Here is a 19,566-nt window from a genome sequence, read left to right as displayed (position 1 = left end):
CTCCTGCCTTGATCTCCCAAAGTGCTGGGATTATAGGTGTGAGCCACCGCCATCTGGCCTATTTTTGTTATTTTTAAAGAGACAGGGTCTTGCTGTGTTGCCCAGGCTGGTCTTGAGCTCTTGAGCCCAAGCAATCCTCTCACCCTGGCATCCCAAAGTACTGGGATTATAAGTGTGAGCCACCACGCCTGGCCTTGTTGAATCTTTCCAGTGATTCAGGAGGGCAACATGGTCCTTGAGGGCCAAATGCTCAGAGGAGTATCCAAACAGCTGGGCTATGAGACACTGAGAGGTGTGACCACACCAGCTCCCCAGCAATCTCAAACCCAGGGATTAGAATTAGGTTGAAAGATCACTCCCCTTTTTGGGCTACCTCTGTGCTATTTCTCCCTCTCTTGCAAATTTCTGTTAGCACGTCTCTTTTCCCTTCTAAATTATAAGCCTCTGGAAGTCAGTGCAGCATTTGGTATGATTTGGCTCTGTGTTCTCCCCCAAATCTCACCCTGAATTGTAATAATCCCCACATCGTGGGAGGGACCCGGTGGGAGGTAATTGAATCACGGAGGCAGGTCTTTCCTGTGCTGTTTTCATAATAGTGAATAAGTGTTGCGTGATCTGATGGTTCTATAAAAGGGAGCTCCCCTGCACATGCTCTCTTGCCTGCTGCCATGTAAGACATGATTTTGCTCCTCATTCACCTTCCGCCATGATTCTGAGACCTCCCCAGCCATGTGGAACTGCTAATCAATTAAACCTCTTTCCTTTATAAATTACCCAGTCTGAGGTATGTCTTTATTAGCAGCGTGAGAACAGACAAATGCAGCATTGTGTTCACTTTTGTATCCTGAGCAGCTGGCACATGAGAGATGCTCAATGGATGCTTGCATGAAGAAAGCCTGAACTAGAAAAGTCAATCACTTGATGATGCCAAATGTTGGAAAAAATGGGAAGAAAAGAGTATTCTCCTACTCTGCTTATGGGACGATAAACTGATACAGCCATTTTGTCTTCCAAAGAGATGTCAAATATTTAGGCCATAAAACAAGAATAGGATGCAAAAAACAGGAGCATTCAGAGAACAGCAAGAAAAGAGGGAGTTCCTGGAAATTATAAACACTCAACAGAAGGGTTGGAAGCTAAAGTTGAGAAATCCGAGAAAATCTTCCAAAGCAGAGCAAAAGAACAAACAGATAAAAAATAGAAGACGAAAGAAAACCAAAGACTAATCTAGGAGGTGCAATATCTGAATAAAAGGAGTTCCAGAAAGAGAACAGAGAAAACAGATGGGACAAAATTAAAGAAAAAATTTAAAACATTTTTCTTATATGCTTATATTCTGAGTTTCCCAACAGAAAGGGCAATGAGTTCCCAGTAAAACAGATAAAACAGATAAAAACAGACTCACATCAAAGCACATCACTGAGAGAATTCAGAGCACTGGGGAAAAATAAAGGCCTAACATGCTTCCAGAAATAATATACACAAAGGATTAAGAATCAGATTGGCTTTAGACATAGACAACAATCCTAGAAGTAAAAGATAAATGCAGCAATGATCTCAAAATTTTAAACGAAAGTGATTTCTAATCTATATCCAGCCTAAGTATTAATTATGGGTGAAGACAGACCAAAAAGACTTTCGGACATACATGGTCTCCAAATGTGCCTTCCATGTTCCCTTTCTCAGGAAATTACTGGAAAATGTGCTTCACCAAAATGAGAGTGTGCACCAAGCAAGTGAAAGACATGAGATACAGGAAATGGGGGACCCCCTAGAGGGGACAGTGAAGACACTCTCCATGAGAGAAGAACATTGTGCAGGGAAGGAAAGGTGTACTCTGTGGCTCACCATACCATCAAACTGAAAAGTAATTAGCCAAAACCACAAGACAACTATATTAGGAGGACAGAGGGATAGGAGGGCGCATACATTTGATGAGGGTGGGTGCCAGAGTTGAATTCTAACCTCCCATAGAGAGAAGTCAATAGATGATACCTAGAAGGAGCAACTAAAACTTACCATTTAGAGAAATGGCAGTAAAAACAAAAATAACCCACTAAGACAGATGGAAGCAGTTGTCTCAGAGAAGGGGAAGAGGAGAGGGAGCACAGGTGCTGCTGTTTTTGCAATCCTATGCATCTGTAACTTTGATAAATAAAACAACATGAGGGAAAAACCCTACACACAGGAAGTTTCTCAGAAAATTCAGAAGGGCAGTAAAGCTTCCAACAGCACTGCCAATGGTCTGACATTGTTAGACCACCAGATTCTGCTGCTGTTATGCCTGTTTGTACCTTACTGTAATATCCCAGTTTATGGCCATCAAAGATCAGCATTTCACAAGCACTTAAAAGATACAAAGCTTTACACTGTAACCAAGACTGTGGAAGCCACTCAGTCAGCAGGTTATGTTATACATGGATTTCCAAAGCTCTTACCAGCAGTAAAAATGCCTTTCGTGCTCTGTCTTATACTAGATGGTCTCACGATTGCTGAAAGCCCTGTGAGAAAAAATCAAAAAGGAGACCAAAAAAACCCAAAACAGATGTTAGTCATCTTAACAGTTTTAAAACTTGAAACTAAATATTCTTTCTAGTCAGCCAATCAAACCATCAAATCTATCTCTGTCCCGCTGTCACAGTGACAATGAAAAGGGCACTGGGATTGAGGGCCAGGAGACCAGAGCAGCTAGCCGTGGCACCACCCGGCTGTGTGAGTCCAAGCTGATGACCGAACAGCTCTGTGCCTCCTCCCCTTAAAATGAGGGGATGGGTTAGCTGACCCTCAAAGGGCATTTTATGACTTATATCTGCTTGAGATTTCTGGTTCTCAATTCTATAACATGAAAAGATAAAAACCAAATGATTACATCTACGAGAAAAACTTTCATTCTGAAAACACACATATGGATTCCACAGTGAGGAACAAGTTTTACTCCCCTCAAAGAGACAGCCCAGATCACACTGTTGCCAGGATCATGTTCAAACAAACAACAGTGTGCCTCGTACAGAGCTATCTTCAGGATGGGGAGCTGGTGACCTAAACACACACTCTGCAAACCTAGTGCAGGCCCAGGAGGAGAGTGGGAGTGGAGCGCCTGCTGCAGTTCATGTTCCACTGCAGTGTGATGGTCTTTGCAAAGCATTACTGGAAATTCTATCTGGCACCCGGAGGAGCTCAGTAAATATTTACTGAATGAAAACACGAGAACGCACTCAATTGACAGAGGGACTCATTCTCAATTTCATAAATATTTATTGATTGACTGATCTCATAAATTACCTTTAGCACTTTAAAAGGAAGTTAGTCTCTGAAGATAAGGTTCAGGCTGTTTTTTTTTGTTTGTTTGTTTTTTAAGAGATATGGGCTGCTCTATCGCCCAGCCTAGAGTGTAGTGGTGCGATCCTAGCTCACTGTGGCCTCCAACTGTTCAAGCGATCCTCCCACCTAAGACTCCCAAGTTAGCTGAGATTACAGGCATGTGCCACCATGCCCAGCTACTTTTTTAATTTTTGCAGAGACGGGGTCTTGCTCTGTTGCCCAAGCTGGTCTCAAACTCCTGGCCTCAAGTGATTCTCCCTCCTGGACTTCCTAAAGTGTTGGGATTACAGGCGTGAGCCACTGCACCTGGCCTGGGTTCAGAGTTTTGGATAAACATCAGGGCAGTGCTGGGGAAAATGCTGTGGAATGTGGGCCATGTCTGAGGGAATGTACTGAACACTGTATGAGACACATCAAATGGAGTTGATTGAGGAAAGCTGTGTTCTCGATGTTATAAAAGCACAAAAAAATGCCACCAACCTCTTTTCTCAGACCACCACAAAACACAGACACATCTTTTAAATAAATTCTAGAAGTTGTGCTCTAGGAACCAAAAGAAACATTGTTTCTCCCTTTGACAGTGATTTAGGATCAAGGAATTTAAAAATAGAAGTATTTTCACCATCTTACTTCAAAACAAGTAATAATTCAGATTTAGAAAACTCTCAAATTTTTAGTGCTTTCTTCTTCTAAGAGGCAATCTCTCTATCTCGCTAAACAAAAAGGAAGAAATAATACATTCCAATCACAAACAAAGTCTGCTTTTTCCCACGGCTGCCATTTCCTCAACATCAAATTCATAAACGTACCTAGTCGCACCACATCTCCACAGTCGGGATCATGAGCCACTTGGAATAAAGTTTCTTCCACATCTCTGTTTTTTCCAGGAGGGTCCATAATATGATTTATCTGTTGCTGTAAGCTTTTGGGCAATGTCATCAGCTGAGTGAACTGTCCTTCTGGGCTTTTATCTATCTGAAGGGGGGAAAAAAAGGACGATGTCTATGGAAGTGCTTTAAATTCTACAAATACTCAAAGACTCAGGGCTTCTCTTTAAAAATCACACAAGCACATATGCACCCACACCCCTGGCGAGACAGCAAGCTAAGGAAACTCTCTTTTTCTGAAACTGAATGGATAAGTGTTCAGGAGTCTAAGTCCCTTCAAAAAGGTTAATTCTTGTCCTATAATATCCCATTTCTACCTGAGAAAAGAATAGAAGCCACTCTCAAGGATCAATTTCTGACTTTTGGTTTTAAAATTTATATTTGTCTTAAATCCAGCTGTCAAAGGAAGTGGCGCTGCAGTTGACACTCATGGAGGCCGCGTCAAATCCAGGCACTGAGATGACGCCTCCCATTTCAAACGCAGGGAGACTGGCGTGCCCTGATCACATCATCGATGAAAGTGAGTGGAATCTGAATTGTGTCTCCTGCCCGTAGGGCCTTTTAGTATGCTGTATTTCACAAACTGTAGGAATACACTGATGACAGAAACTAATCTTACTCACTTTTAATCCCTGGCACACAGTAGGTGCTCAAAAAACAATAAGGAAATGAGTAACTGAATCAATACAACTTAGTTGTCCTAAAGCTACTATGCCAGTGGCTTTGGTTCCCAAAGTATTCTAAAACATATTAAGGTGTGAAGATAAATCTATAAATAAAACATGTAAAACTATTGTCAGACTTTACTCAGAAACCCTTGAATCAAAAATTAACCACAGAGCTGAGGCGAGACCTAGCTTTCCTAACTCCCAGTTTCATACACTGTGCCTCGTGGAATGAATTTTTAAAAATCTTGTAAACATTGATTTCCTGCCAAGTGCAGAACCAGTAACACTGCCCTCAGAAGCTCATCACATTATTTCCCAAGGAAGAATCTGTCTTGTATCCTTTTAACAAATATTTAGGTTTTAACTTCAACTAAGAGAACAGTAAGAAAAAATCAGATGAATGTATTACATTTTAGGCTTAGAGTTTACAGATATGACAACTTTCTTAATAATTAGAATCCACTCATTTTACCATTTTTTTAATTGAATAAATATTTATTAAGTATATACCAAATGGGCCAGGCGCACGGGTTCACACCTGTAATCTCAACAGTTTGGGAGGCTGAGGCAGGAGAATTGCTTGAGCCCAAAAATTCAAGATCAGCCCTAGCAAAAGAGTGAGATATCCAGCTCTATGAAAAAAAAAAAAAAAAATAGCCAGACATGGTGGTGCAAGCCTATAGTTCTGTCTACTTGGGAGGCTGAGGTGGGAGGATCATTTGAGCCTAGGAAGTTGAGGCTACGATGAGCGATGATTGTGCCACTGCACTACAGCCTGGGTGACAAGACCAAGACGTTCTCAAAAAAAAAAAAAAAAAAAAAAAAAAAGTATATACCAAATACCTGAATTTTCTAGTTTTGTCTATAAAATCTAAGCAGAGAAGGAGAAAAATGTTATTATTTAATGGCTCCATAAAGGTAGAGGAGTAAATATTTAGGTTTTTATCTAAATATTTGACATTTATCACTATGATGGTTCTAAATTCACAGGCCCCATCCTCTACTTAGCTGTGGCTACAAAAATGACAACAAATTTGAGTATTTATGTAAAATAATCTTAGAAATGACATTTATGGACTTATGTTTTGAGGCCACATATTGGGATTAGTTAGAATAAACTTATATTTAAGTTATGCTTTACCTGTGAAGCTTCCAATGGCTTGAGTGACATATAAAAAAATTAGAAAGTAGTATTTGCCACTGCTTTCTCTTGAGGAAAATAACGCACTGGAATTTTCACTTGAAAGCATGTGTGTAAAGATAAAATACCAGGTGACATGATTTAAAAATTTGGTAAATTCTCATTTTCTTTACACTAACTCTCATTAAAATAATGAAAGTGAAAGCATTCAGCTAAATTGTGAAAGTCAAATTGCATTTTAAAAGCAGACATGGACACAATTATTATATGTCAACTTAAGAAAAAAGCAGATATGGAAAAAACTTTATATGATTCCATTCATATGAACTGTCCAGAACAGACAAATCTACAGAGACAGAAGTGGATTAGTGGTTGCCTGGGGGAGGGGAGAGCTGGGGACTGCTAATGGGTATGGAGTGACAGAAATATTCTAAAATTACATTGTGGTGATGGCTGTGCAGCTCTGTGACTGTACTATAAACACTAGCTTTTATGGTGTATGAGGTATTCATCAATAAAGCTAATATTTTGCTATTATTATTATTATTTTTGAGACAGAGTCTCGCTCTGTTGCCCAGGCTGGAGTGCAGTGGCACGATCTCAGCTCGCTGCAACCTCCGTCTCCTAGGCTCAAGTGATTCTCATGCCTCAGCCTCCCGAGTAGCTGGGATTACAGGCGTATGTCACCATGCCTGGCTAATTTTTGTATTTTTAGTAGAGACGGGGTTTCGCCATGTTGGCCAGGCTAGTTTTGAACTCCTGGCCTCAAGTGATCCACCCACTTCAGCCTCCCAAAGTGCTGGGATTAAAGGCATGAAGCTGCCATTCTCTCCCCCTGGCCAAAAGAGTAAAAAAATAAATAAAACCATATCCCAGGAGGAATGGCAGAGATGAGCACCACCTGTAGACCTAAAAGATGCCGGGGTAAGGCAGATAATTTTATGTGTCAACTCAGAGCAGTGGCACAGCTTGAAGACACTGTCCTGCGAGGATGAGCTGTGCTACACATCCTGAATCAATCACCATTACACGGTACTATATTCCCAACTGGCAGAAGACATGGGCCTGGGGACCAAGGGTAAAAGGAGAAGTGACCTTGCTTATTCCCAGGGACCCACTTGGGAACACTTTGCTTCCTATCACCACAGCTCTAGACCTGTGGGTCTAGAGGTCCCAGTTCCCAGAGAAGGGATGCTTCTACCAGAGGACATAGTAAGCATCCCATTAACTTTAAGTTACGACTGCCACCCAATCAATTTAGAATCTCATGCCATAAGTCCAGCAGACAAGACAATGAGTCACTACACTGGCAGAAGCAATCGGCCCTGGTCATCAGGAGCTGGGGTGCTGATACACATCTCTTGGAGTACCCCTTACCCAATTTTGATGGTAAGTGGACAAGCGCGGTGGCCAGGGTCCTCCAGACTCCTCCGAGATGAGGGTCTGGGCCACCCTGTCTAGATAAGCAGAAGTGATAGATGAGGGTGAAGGGAATCTGGATGAGTAGCAGAGATGGGAGAAGATGAGTCTCAGTTGCAGCCTCAAGGCCAGATACAGCACTGGGAGCTGTAGCTCAGTCCCCCAATCTTATTCTTGCAAGTTTCCCAGGAAAAGAAACCGATGCGAAACTAGATCATGCAGGCTTTTACAGGTCATAGGGAGGATTCTGGATACCTTTATCTTTATAGTTAGAGAAAACTCCTAGTCCTTTTCCCTTTCTCGGTTTCTAGAAAGTTGGTAGACAAGACACATTGTACTTCCCTGTCCTCTAGCCAGAGAATAGAAGATCTCTGGAGAAATTCTACAGACACTGATATTTAAGATCCTCCAATAAAACAGCTAGGTCCTTGGCCAGGTGCAGTGGCTCACACCAGTAATCCCAGCCCTTTGGGAGGCCGAAGTGGGCAGATCACTTGAGGTCAGCAGTTCAAGACTAGCTTGGCCAACATGGTGAAACCCCGTCTCTACTAAAAATACAAAAATTAGCTGGGTGTGATGGCGCATGCCTGTAGTTCCAGCTATTTGGGAGGCTGAGGCACAAGAATCGCTTGAACTTGGGAGGCGGAGGTTGCAGTGAGCCGAGATTGCGCCACTGCACTCCAGCCTGGGCAACAGAGAGAGACTCCATCTCAAAAAATCAAAACAAAACAAAACAAAATAGCTAGGTCTTTGCCTCATAATCCTATAGTCAAGCCCACCAGTTGGCAAGCCTGATATATCACAAAGAACTTCCAGCCTGTATTTTAGTGCCTCATTCTTTAAAAACAGGCCAGAGCCAGGCACAGTGGCTCTTGCCTGTAATCCCAGTACTTTGGGAGGCCAAGGTGGGAGGATCGCTTGAGCCTAGGAGTTTGAGACCAGCCAGGGCAACAAAGTGAGACCCTGTCTCTACAAAAAAAAAAGTTAATGTCTCAGATCATATGGGTACAAATATATATGTGTGTGTATGTGTGTATATATATATACATATACATATATATGTGTATATATACATGTATACATATATATATATACACGCATACATATATATATACACACACACACATATGTAAAAAAATCAGCTGGGCATAGTGTCATGGGCCTGTAGTCCCAGCTCCTCAAGGGGCTGAGGTGAGAGGATCACTTGAGTGCAAGAGTTCAAGGCTGCAGTGAGCTATGAGCATGCCACTACACTGTAGCCTAGGTGACAGAGTGAAATCCCCTCTCAAATTGATTAATTCATTAATTAATTTAAAAAATCAGGCCAGGAAGGAAACTCAGACATTTGAAAAAAGCTTCTAACATAACAGACTAGAGTAAAAACAGACAAGAGGAACTAAGAGAAAGAAACAATGTGAGAGAACAAGACAAAATCTTCAAAAGTTATAATAAAGATCATTAAAGAGATTAGGAGAAAATAACGCATCCATAATACAAGAATAGGAAGCTATAAGAAAGAACATTTTGGGAAAATTAAAAATTCAGTAGAAGTGTTAGAAAACCAATCAGAAATATTCTCCCACAAAGCTAAATTTAAGAAACAAAGAGAAGAGAGAGAGAGAGAGAAAGGAAAAAAGGTTAAACCAGGAGGTCTAGCAACCACCTAACAGGAATCCCAGGAAGAACAAACTAAGAAAATGGGTATGAAGAAATAATTACAGAAATAATTTTAAAAATTTCTTAGAATTGAAGCTTATAAAATTCCAGATAGAAAAGGCCCACTGAGGCTGGGCACTGTGGCTCACACCAGTTAACCCAATACTTTGGAAGACCAAGGTGGGAGGATGGCTTGAGCCCAGGAGTTGGAGACCAGCCTGGGCAATATGGTGAAACCGTTTCTACTAAAAACACAAAAACCAGTCGGGCATGGTGGCGCGTGCCTGTAGTCCCAGTTACTCAGGAGGTTGAGGTGGGAGAGTCACTTGAGCTTAGGAGTTTGAGGTCACAGTGAGCCGGGATTGTGCCACCGCACTCTAGCCTGGGCGACTGAGCAAGGCCTTGTTAAAAAAAAAAAAAGGGAAGGAAGGAAGGAAGGAAGGAAGAACAGACGGATGGACAGATGGATGGAAGGAAGGAAGGAAGGAGCCCACCAAGTGACTGAATAATGAATGGAAAACAGATATAAATAAAGAGGGAAAATTATTTCCACCCTAGAATTTGATATTTAGCCAACACTATCTATCAAAGGGAGGGCAGAATTTTCAGAGGTATATAGTCCTAAAAACTTACCTCCCTCACACCCTTTAAGAAGGTAATAAAAGACAAACTTCACTAATATCAGAGTGTAAACCGTGGAAGAGGAAAATGCAAGACCCACAAAACCAAAGACTAGCACAGGGGAGGCAAATGGAATTCTCGGGGTGATAATGAAGGGAAGGTGGAGGAGTGCAGCTGTGCAGTCAGCTAGAAAACAACCAGTCGAGAAAGGAACAGGGCAGGGGGCTCCAGGAAAAACATTCCTATGAAAAACAAGAAACAGAAAATACCCAATAAATCTGTCTATAATGGGAATTCCGAGTTTTATGGATCTGTCAGAGTTTGAGGATGACTGACCTAAGCAACTGAAAAAATAAGACAACTATTAACTCCAGGAGAAACAAAGTGGTACAGGAAAAGGAACTTCATAATGCCACAGCTCATCAATAAAGAAAAGGCTGTCACAATAAAATAAATATTGAATATTAACCTAACCAAAAATTATGAAGTAACTTTATGTGAAGCATGAGGGCATGAGGTAGAAGGGGAAGAGAATGTGTGTGCGTGTGTGTGCCTGTGTGTACTGGTATATGAATTGATGGGGTAGTGTAAGACAGTAAGAAAAAATCCCCATCTTACAGGATGACAAAAATAAAGTGTAAGATTGAAAAAAAATCAAGAAATAATCGTCAAAGCATATTATTTAGAACATGGAGGTGAATATCAGAAGAATCTGTTATAGAGACGAAAGCAGCTGCCTCTGGTAAGCAGGGCTGAGAATGTGGGAAGGTATGCAGCATGGAACTGCTCTTTTTGTTATAAACTTGAGGTATCATTTGGCTTTTAAATCATGTACATGCATAAAACAGAAAACCTCAATCTGAACCAAATGTGGCAAAATCTGTTAAACTGAGTGATGGGTATTCTCGCATTTCATATGTCACTCTCTATTCTTATTTTAAAATAATTCCTATTTTTTTGTACTCCCTTTTTAGCTCTAGAAATTCCATTAATCTATTACTCATTACAATGTTAGTTGCCCCTATCATGTGGATGGAGAAGAGCATAAATGAAGTGTTCTTTACATTAAAGGAAAAAAAAAAACCCTGTGGCCCGGCCTGGTTTTTATTTTCAAACAAACACTTAATATTAATTTAAACAACACCTTGATAAGAAAGTTTTATTTGATATATCAAAAAGAAAAATTCCCAGATGTAATAAACATAACAAGTGGGGAAAGAAGAGAATTTTGAATATGTATGAGCCCATTAATGTATAACAAAACCAAACCTCTTCATATATGCATACAAACATATACAAAAGTACATGTGAAAAGATCTGGAAGAACAGACAGCAGGCTAGGTGCAGTGGCTCATCCCTATAATCCCAGTACTTTTGGACGCTGGGGCGGGCACACTGCTTGAGCTCAGGATTTTGAGACCAGCCTGTGCAACATGGCAAAGCCCTGTCTCTACAAAAAAAAATACAAAAATTGGCTAGGCATGGTGGCATGCACCTGTAGTCCCAGGTACTCAGGAGGCTGAGGTGGGAGGATGGCTTGATCCCAGGCTGGGGGGGTGTTGAGGCTGCAGTAAGCCGAGATCGTGCCACTGCACTCCAGCCTGGGCAACAGAGTCAGACCCTGTCCCAAAAAAAAGAAAAAAAACAAAAACAAAAACTAGACACCAAACTGTCAGTACAGTTACCTCTGGGGAGCTAAATGTGTCTGGGGATGGAATGAGAGTGATCTAAAAGTTTATCTTCACTTGTTTTGATTGGTAATTGATAGACATGGTAATAATTTCCAATGGCAAAAAAGATACAGATAGTCAAAACAAGTCCCTCTCCCACTTCTGCCCCTAGTTCCCTTCTCCAAAGGCAGCCTCTTATTACTAGTCTGTTACCTTTTAGCGTTATTCCAGATACACAGAAGCCTATGTTTACATATAGTACTTACTTTTTAAACTATAAATGTTCTCACATCACTCATGCTGTTCTACCCCTGACTTTCCTCCTGCAAATAGCCCTTGTCTTAGAAACAATACAAGCTATTTTCCACATACAGTTTACCTCCAGCCAGCCTTGCTGGCTTTTATACACCACTTGAGGATTCTCCTGTAGTATGCTGCCATAGAGCTCTCGAAAGTGGGCTATATTGGGCTTCACAATATTCAACACTTTTGTTTTATCTTCTCCAACCACCATCCGAAAGTCACCTAGTTAAAACAAAGAGATAAACACATCTTCCATTAAGAATCCACACTCTGACCTATCAACAACACTCTCCACACTGATACTGCACGGCTTCACTCTGGCAGGATCCCTCATCAAAACACTTATTTTTCCTCCTCAAAACGTGGACACTTTACCCCAAGAAATGTGAGCACTTGTTTGGAAGAAAAGAGGGTCTCTCAAATCACAAAGCCCTTTATGCCAGTTAAATTATAGTTACCTAGGTACACAAGGTAATCACAAGCGAGTAGTTAACTTGTTTTAGCTTTTCCAATGCAGAAGCTTCTGTATCTACAAAGTCTTGCCTTATGGGCTAAATTCTGCCTGTGGCCAATGAAGGAGACAGGAGCTGTGCACCATCACTATAGACTTGTCCTTGCCATTGCTTCCTCATCGTTGACCTGTCTGTTTATGAGGGCTTTTGAGGCACTTTATGAATATAATCTTATCATATTTTACCAGGGCAAAATAAGGCTTAAAAGTTCTGTAAGAGGAGGTTTGCATTTAAGATGAAATTGAAAACGGATATAACTTCTCAAATTGCAAGTGATGAGAAATGAGGAATGTTACATTTGCCTATGGGATGAATTGAGCTGAAAAACACATAATTCTGAAAGACAAAAGCATTTCTGAATCAAATGAAAAGTGCCAATGACACTGACAACCATCGGCAAGATGGAGGAGAAAGGAATGGGAAAGTGGACACACTTAAGTGCATGCCTACTGGGCTAAGGTGAAATCAGAAGAGGCTGGACACATGCAGAACCTTCTGAGTCAAGCGTGGTGAAAGCAATGTGGCTGAATCCTTTGTTGGGGAGACAGCAAGTTGTCAGGGGGAGTAGAGAGGTGGCAAGTGTAGGCAGATAACCCAGCTGCTGAGGAATCCCCTGGGGCTAGGATGACGATGTAATTTATCATCCGAACTAGGTCACTTCTGAGGGTGAAGGGATCGCTATAAATAATTACACTAGGACAAGTATAAACTGAGCAAACCAGGACATATGGTTACCCTCGCCAATTTCTTTTTTCTGGAGAGGGGAAGGGATCATAGAGGTCATTATTTGCCACAATGGATTTTCCTAGTGCAAACTGTTGGCTTGTTTTAGAAAAAGTAAAAATACAAGGAAGAACAACAATATGTACTTCATTGAGTAAGGAATAAAATATGCTAGGTTTTAAGCTTCAAAGGACCAACTTACACTACAATTTGGTGGAATGCAACTGGGGACTGCAAGCTTAGAAAAACAGACTTCCAGGCTGGGCGCGGTGGCTCACGCCTGTAATCCCAGCACTTTGGGAAGCCGAGGCGGGCAGATCACGAGGTCAGGAGATCCCGACCATCCTGGCTAACACAGTGAAACCCCACCTCTACTAAAAAATACAAAAAAATTAGCCAGACGTGGTGGCAGGCGCCTGCAGTCCCAGCTACTTGGGAGGCTGAGGCAGGAGAATGGCGTGAACCCAGGAGGCAGAGCTTGCAGTGAGCCGAGATCGCGCCACTGCACTCCAGCCTGGGTGACAAAGCGACACTCCGTCTCAAAAAAAAAAAAAAAAAAAAAGACTTCTAAAGAGCCTCTGGAACCTGACCTTGGTGTAAAGGCGGTCTGACTGTTCAGGTGAGTGAGCAGAAGCGAGTCCCAGTCCTAAAAATCTGCTCAAATATGGATGAACTTGTTTTTTTCACTATTATTTTGAAGGGAAAGAGAGTTAGATAGTTAAAACCTGGGATCACTGCTAATAAGGAGGTTGAGAAATCCGTCTTTTCACATATTGCTGTTGACTACATAAACTGCTAACATTCTTCTGGAAAGCACTGAAGCAAGAAACCCCATCTCTGGAGAAAGCTTAAAGAAATAAGCCAGAAACACAGAGTAAGAGGTAACGTTTACTGAGCATCTGGTAAATACCAGCCACTGTGCCAAGTGTGTTGTGGTATTGCTTCATTTAATACACACAGCTCTCCTCTCAGGTAGATAGGATTCTATCCCCATTCATACACAAGGGAACAAAGACAGTGATTAAGAAACTTGCGTAAGGTTTCCAGGAAGTAAAAATATACTACATACGTAAAATTGCTCACTGAAGCACTACTTATAATATTGAAAGCATCCCAAATGTCCAACAACAGGGGAAAGGATGCACTATGATGGCATACTGTTACTATCACAGACAGTAATCACACATAACAAGATGGAAAGTGATCATTTAATATGCAGTAAGAAACAAAGATACAAAAGTATAACAGGCTGGGCATGGTGGCTCACATCTATAGTCCTAGCGCTTTGTGAGGCCAAGGCCGGAGGAATGTTTGAGCTGAGGAGTTTGAGACCAGCCTGGGCAACATAGTGAGACTCTGTCTCTACATAATTTTTTTTAAGCATACCAAAACAAAAAAATCTTCATAAAAAATGAGAAAAACAAGACAAAGAGACTATATAAAAATGCTTATTTTTGCTCTAATAAAATACATTTATTGTGGGTTTTTGCATGTGTGATTTAATTTGCTATCTCATTTGGTCATGGCAAAGCTCCATAAAATAGGTACTATTATTCTTAATTTTACAGATGAGGAGATGGAGGTGCAAAGATAACATGCCCCAGGTCCAACTGCCTCTCGGTATTAGGGTAGTGAAATTTCAGGTGATGATTTTACTCTATAATTTCCCTCCATTTCCCTCACCTCTATAATGTTGGCATATTACTTTCTAGCATTTTAAAACAAATTTATGGGATACACAGATGATGACTTGACAAATGTGAATGGAGTGGTGGCTGAGTTAACTTTCAACTGTGTAAATCCTGACGTGTATAAAAATGGATTCCATTAATCTTTGAAGAGATGAAATGTCATCAAATTCTGACTCTAGCAAGGCTGGCCCTGAAGTGAAAGATCAGTTTCTAAAACTGTTGAATTCTAAATATTTGTGTCATTCCTTCTTTCTGTACATTCCACAAACATAAAGTTCCTCAATTTTAGAGAGTCACTTTCTGAGAGAAGGATTTACCATTTTAAAATATCAAGGATTATGTTTTACAATCCAAATCTTCCCCCTAAAAGAACAATTGCATGCCATGATTAAAGGACCTAGAAAACACTCCAGGCTCTCGGAGAACAAGGACTGGGGCTTATTTATGTCTGCATCCTTAGCTCCTTGTGCACTGCCTGGCACAGGGAACACACACATCAATAAATGTGTGCAGAACTGAATTTCTCTCACTGCTGTGCAGCTGAACTAGCTCAGCCACAGGGGATAGGAAGCAAATGGGCTTATGACTCATTTCTTCAGAACAAAATGAATAACATCATGGGCACAGCATGAACCAGCATCTGATCATAACAATCAATTTTTCTTACCTTCGGAGATTTGTTTGCAACAAAACAACAGCAATGGATTAAAACTGACTGCTGACTTTATTTTATGCCTCTAGAACTGCCAGTAAAATAGGCATCCGAAAGGATAATTTCTCCTTGACCTTGAAATGATACAAACTCCAAGGCCTGTAAGCCACCTACCTGTAGGTGGCCTTCCCTGTGATTCAGGCATGCAGCCTGCAGTCAGGGACCTCATTACAAGTATGCAGATGTGAAGGGCTGCATAGTACAGTGGCAAGACCCTGGCTTTCAAGTCTGGCAATGTCCCAGGGTGACTGAGGTCAAGTTACTTAAACTTTCTGAGTCAGCTTCCTTCTCTGTAAAATGGCTTAATCACACTAACCTTACAAAGTTGCTTTCAGATTTAATGAGCTAGGGCAGCAGTCCCCAAACTTTTTGGCACCAGGAAGAGGTTTTGTGGAAGACAATTTTTCCATGGATGTGGGTCCAGGGGACAGTGGTTTCAGGATGACTCAAGTACATTACATTTATTGTGCACTTTATTTGTTATTATTACATTGTAATATATAATGAAAGAATTATACAACTCACCATAATGTAGAATCAGTGGGAGCCCTGAGATTATTTTCCTGCAACTAGACAGTCCCTCTGGGGGTGATGGGAGACAGTGACAGATCAGGCATTTGATTCTCATAAAAAGCCTGCAACCTAGATTCCTCACATATGCAGTTCAAATAGGTATTGTGCTCCTATAAGAATCCAACACAGCTGCTGATCTGACAGGAGGCAGAGCTCAGGCAGTAATGCAAGTGATGGAGACTGGCTGTCAATACAAATGAAGCTCACCCACCACTCACCTCCCGCTGTGTGTCCTAGTTCCTAACGGGGTTCCCAAGGGTTGGGGAACACAGAGTTAAGGTATTAGAGAATGCTTTGTAAGTAGTAAAGCAGATACTACTTATGATATGTATATAGCACAGTCGAAGGATGGAGGGTAGAGGAAGCGCTGGGTCTTGGAGATAATAATTACCGGCTAACTTTTCTCCCTTTAAACGAATTGCAAGACTGCTGTCATTTCAGTTCAGTGAATATCTGAGTGGCTACAAAGTACCGGGAGCTGTGCTAGGCAATGGAGATCCAGGTTGGGCAACCCTAATCTGAACACCAAAAATGCAAAATACCCCCAAACCTGAAACCTTTTGAGCACTGGCATGACACCACAAGTGGAAAATTCCACACCTGACCTCACGCAGTGAGTCGCACATATTATTAAAAATATCATATAAAATCACCTTCAGGCGATGTGTATGAGGCGTGTATGAAACATAAATGAACTTCGTGTTTAGACTTGGGCCATCCCCAAGATATCTCATTATATATGTGCAAACATTCCAAAATCTGAAAAATTCCAAAATCTAAAACACTTCTGGCCCCAAGTATTTCAGATAAGGGATACTCAGCCTGTCCAGATATAGGCTCTACCTCAGGCAGCAAACGGTATGAAAAAAAGATCATTTCAGTGCAGGTTTTTATGTGGTAGTGTTTAAGGACTGCAGCCCAAACTGGATATTGATATGGCAAAATAATATTCATTTTCATGACTGTTTTTCAGATATAATTCACATACCATGTAATTCATCCATTTAAAGTAAATAATTCAGTATTTTTAATTCTGTTTACAGAGTTGTACAATCATCTCTCCAATCTAATACTAGAATATTCCAGCCTCCCCGCAAGAAACCCCATACTCCTAAGTGATCACTCCCCATCTCCCTTCACTCCCCATCCCTAGCCTGAATTGAAACATTGCTGTCATTTTGGTTCAGTGAATATTTGGCTGGCTACAAAGTACGAGGAGCTGTGCTAGACCCTTCACTCCCCATCCCTAGCCTGAATTGAAACATTGCTGTCATTTTGGTTCAGTGAATATTTGGCTGGCTACAAAGTACGAGGAGCTGTGCTAGACAATGGAGATCCAGGTTGGATCTAATCTATTTTCTTGCCACAGATTTGCCTATTCTGGACATTTTATACACATTGAATTATAAACTATCTGGAGTTATTTTTATGACCTTAGCAAAATGTTTTCAAGGGTCATCACACTGTAGCATTTATCCGTACTTCACTCCTGCTTATAGTTAAATAATATTCCATCGTACAGATGCACGAATTTTATTTATCCATTTCTCAGTTGATGAACATTTGTGCTGTTTCCACTTTTGGGCGATTCGTTATGAATAATGCTACTACGTACAAGTTTTTGTGTGGACATATGTTTCATTTCTCACAGGTAGATATATAGGAGTAGAACTGCTGGGTCATATGGTAGCTATGTTTAATATTTGGAGGAACTGCCAAGCTTTCTTCCAAAGCAGCTGTACCACTTTAAAATCTAATCAGCATTTGTATGAGGGTCCCAATTTCTCCACATTCTCAACACTTGTTCTTGCCTTTCTTTTTTATCACAGCCATTGTAGAGGTATAGAATGGCATCTCTGTTATTTGTATTGGTATTTCCATTTCCCTAATACCTATGATGTTTAACAACTTTTCATGTGCTTACTGGCCATTTGAATACCTTTTCTGAAGAAATGGCTATTCAAATCCTTCTCTTGTTTTTAAACTGGGTTGTCTTTTCAATGTTTTGTTGTTGTTTTGTTTTTTTTTGAGACAGAGTCCTGCTCTGTTGCCCAGGCTGGAGTGCAGTGGCATGATCTTGGCTCACTGCAACCTCTGCCTCCTGGGGTCAAGCTATTCTCCTGCCTCAGCTTCCCAAGTAACCGGGATTACAGGTGCACACCACCACGCTCAACTAAATTTTTGTATTTTCAGTAGAGACAGGGTTTCACCATGTTGGCCAGACTAGTCTTGAACTCCTGACCTCAAGTGATCCACCAGCCTTGGCCTCCCAAAGTGTTGGGATTACAGGCGTGAGCCACTGCGCCCGGCCTTTCCATTGTATTTTAAAAATTCTTTATATATTCTGGATATTAGTCCCTTATTAGATACATGATTTGTAAATATTTTCTTCCATTTTGTTAGCTGCCTTTTTACTTTTTTTTTTTTTTTTAGACAGAGTCTCACTCTGTCACCCAGGCTAGAGTGCAGTGGCATGATCTCAGCTCACTGCAACCTCTGCTTCCTGGGTTCAAGCAATTCTCCTGCCTCAGCCTCCCTAGTAGCTGGGACTACAGGTCAGGTGTGTACCACCATGCCCGGCTTTTTTTTTTTTTTTTTTTTTTTTTTGAGACAGAGTCTTACTCTGTCGCCAGGCTGGAGTGCAGTGGCATGATCTCGGCTCACTGCACCCTCCGCCTCCTGGGGTCAAGCTATTCTCCTGCTTCAGCTTCCCAAGTAACTGGGATTACAGGTGCACACCACCACACCCAATTAATTTTTTGTACTTTCAGTAGAGACAGGGTTTCACCATGTTGGCCAGACTGGTCTTGAACTCCTGACCTCAAGTGATCCACCAGCCTTGGCCTCCCAAAGTGTTGGGATTACAGGCGTGAGCCACTGCGCCCGACCTTTCCATTGTACTTTAAAAATTCTTTATATATTCTGGATACTAGTCCCTTATCAGATACATGATTTGTAAATATTTTCTTCCATTTTGTTAGCTGCCTTTTTACTTTTTTTTTTTTTTTTTAAAGACAGAGTCTCACTCTGTCACCCAGGCTAGAGTGCAGTGGCATGATCTCAGCTCACTGCAACCTCTGCTTCCTGGGTTCAAGCTATTATCCTGCCTCAGCTTCCCAAGTAACTGGGATTACAGGTGCACACCACCACGCCCAACTAATTTTTTGTATTTTCAGTAGAGACAGGGTTTCACCATGTTGGCCACACTGGTCTTGAACTCCTGACTTCAAGTGATCCACCAACCTTGGCCTCCCAAAGTGTTGGGATTACAGGCGTGAGCCACTGCACCCGGCCTTTCCATTGTATTTTAAAAATTCTTTATATATTCTGGATACTAGTCCCTTATCAGATACAGATACATGATTTGTAAATATTTTCTTCCATTTTGTTAGCTGCCTTTTTACTTTTTTTTTTAGACAGAGTCTCACTCTGTCACCCAGGCTAGAGTGCAGTGGCATGATCTCAGCTCACTGCAACCTCTGCTTCGTGGGTTCAAGCAATTCTCCTGCCTCAGCCTCCCTAGTAGCTGGGACTACAGGTGTGTGCCACCATACCCGGCTAATTTTTTTTTTTTTTTTTTTTAAGACAGAGTCTCGCTCTGTTGCCAGGCTGGAGTGCAGTGGCACCATCTCGGCTCACTGGAACCTTCGCCCCGCCTGGCTAATTTCT

General features: G+C 41.4%; 1 protein-coding gene across 3 annotated transcripts in view; it reads right to left on the bottom strand.

Moving 5' to 3' along the window:
- Positions 1-19,566, bottom strand: part of TAMM41 (TAM41 mitochondrial translocator assembly and maintenance homolog) — a 57,971-nt gene that overhangs the window by 16,133 nt on the left and 22,272 nt on the right. For 2 of the 3 annotated variants that reach the window (XM_054481305.2, XM_063661719.1), the window contains exons 5-7: positions 11,763-11,908; positions 4,131-4,296; positions 2,439-2,501 (exon numbers count right to left, since the gene is read on the bottom strand). In XM_054481305.2, the coding sequence (XP_054337280.1) occupies positions 2,439-2,501; positions 4,131-4,296; positions 11,763-11,908 (375 nt within the window). The remainder of the gene's footprint in view (positions 1-2,438; positions 2,502-4,130; positions 4,297-11,762; positions 11,909-19,566) is intronic. The other variant, XM_054481306.2, reaches the window with a different exon arrangement.

The sequence above is a fragment of the Pongo pygmaeus genome, chromosome 2, assembly GCF_028885625.2.
Source record: "Pongo pygmaeus isolate AG05252 chromosome 2, NHGRI_mPonPyg2-v2.0_pri, whole genome shotgun sequence".
Lineage (NCBI taxonomy): Eukaryota > Metazoa > Chordata > Mammalia > Primates > Hominidae > Pongo > Pongo pygmaeus.
The sequence above is the reverse complement of the archived record's forward strand: the minus strand, read 5'-3'. Positions and strand labels throughout refer to the sequence as shown.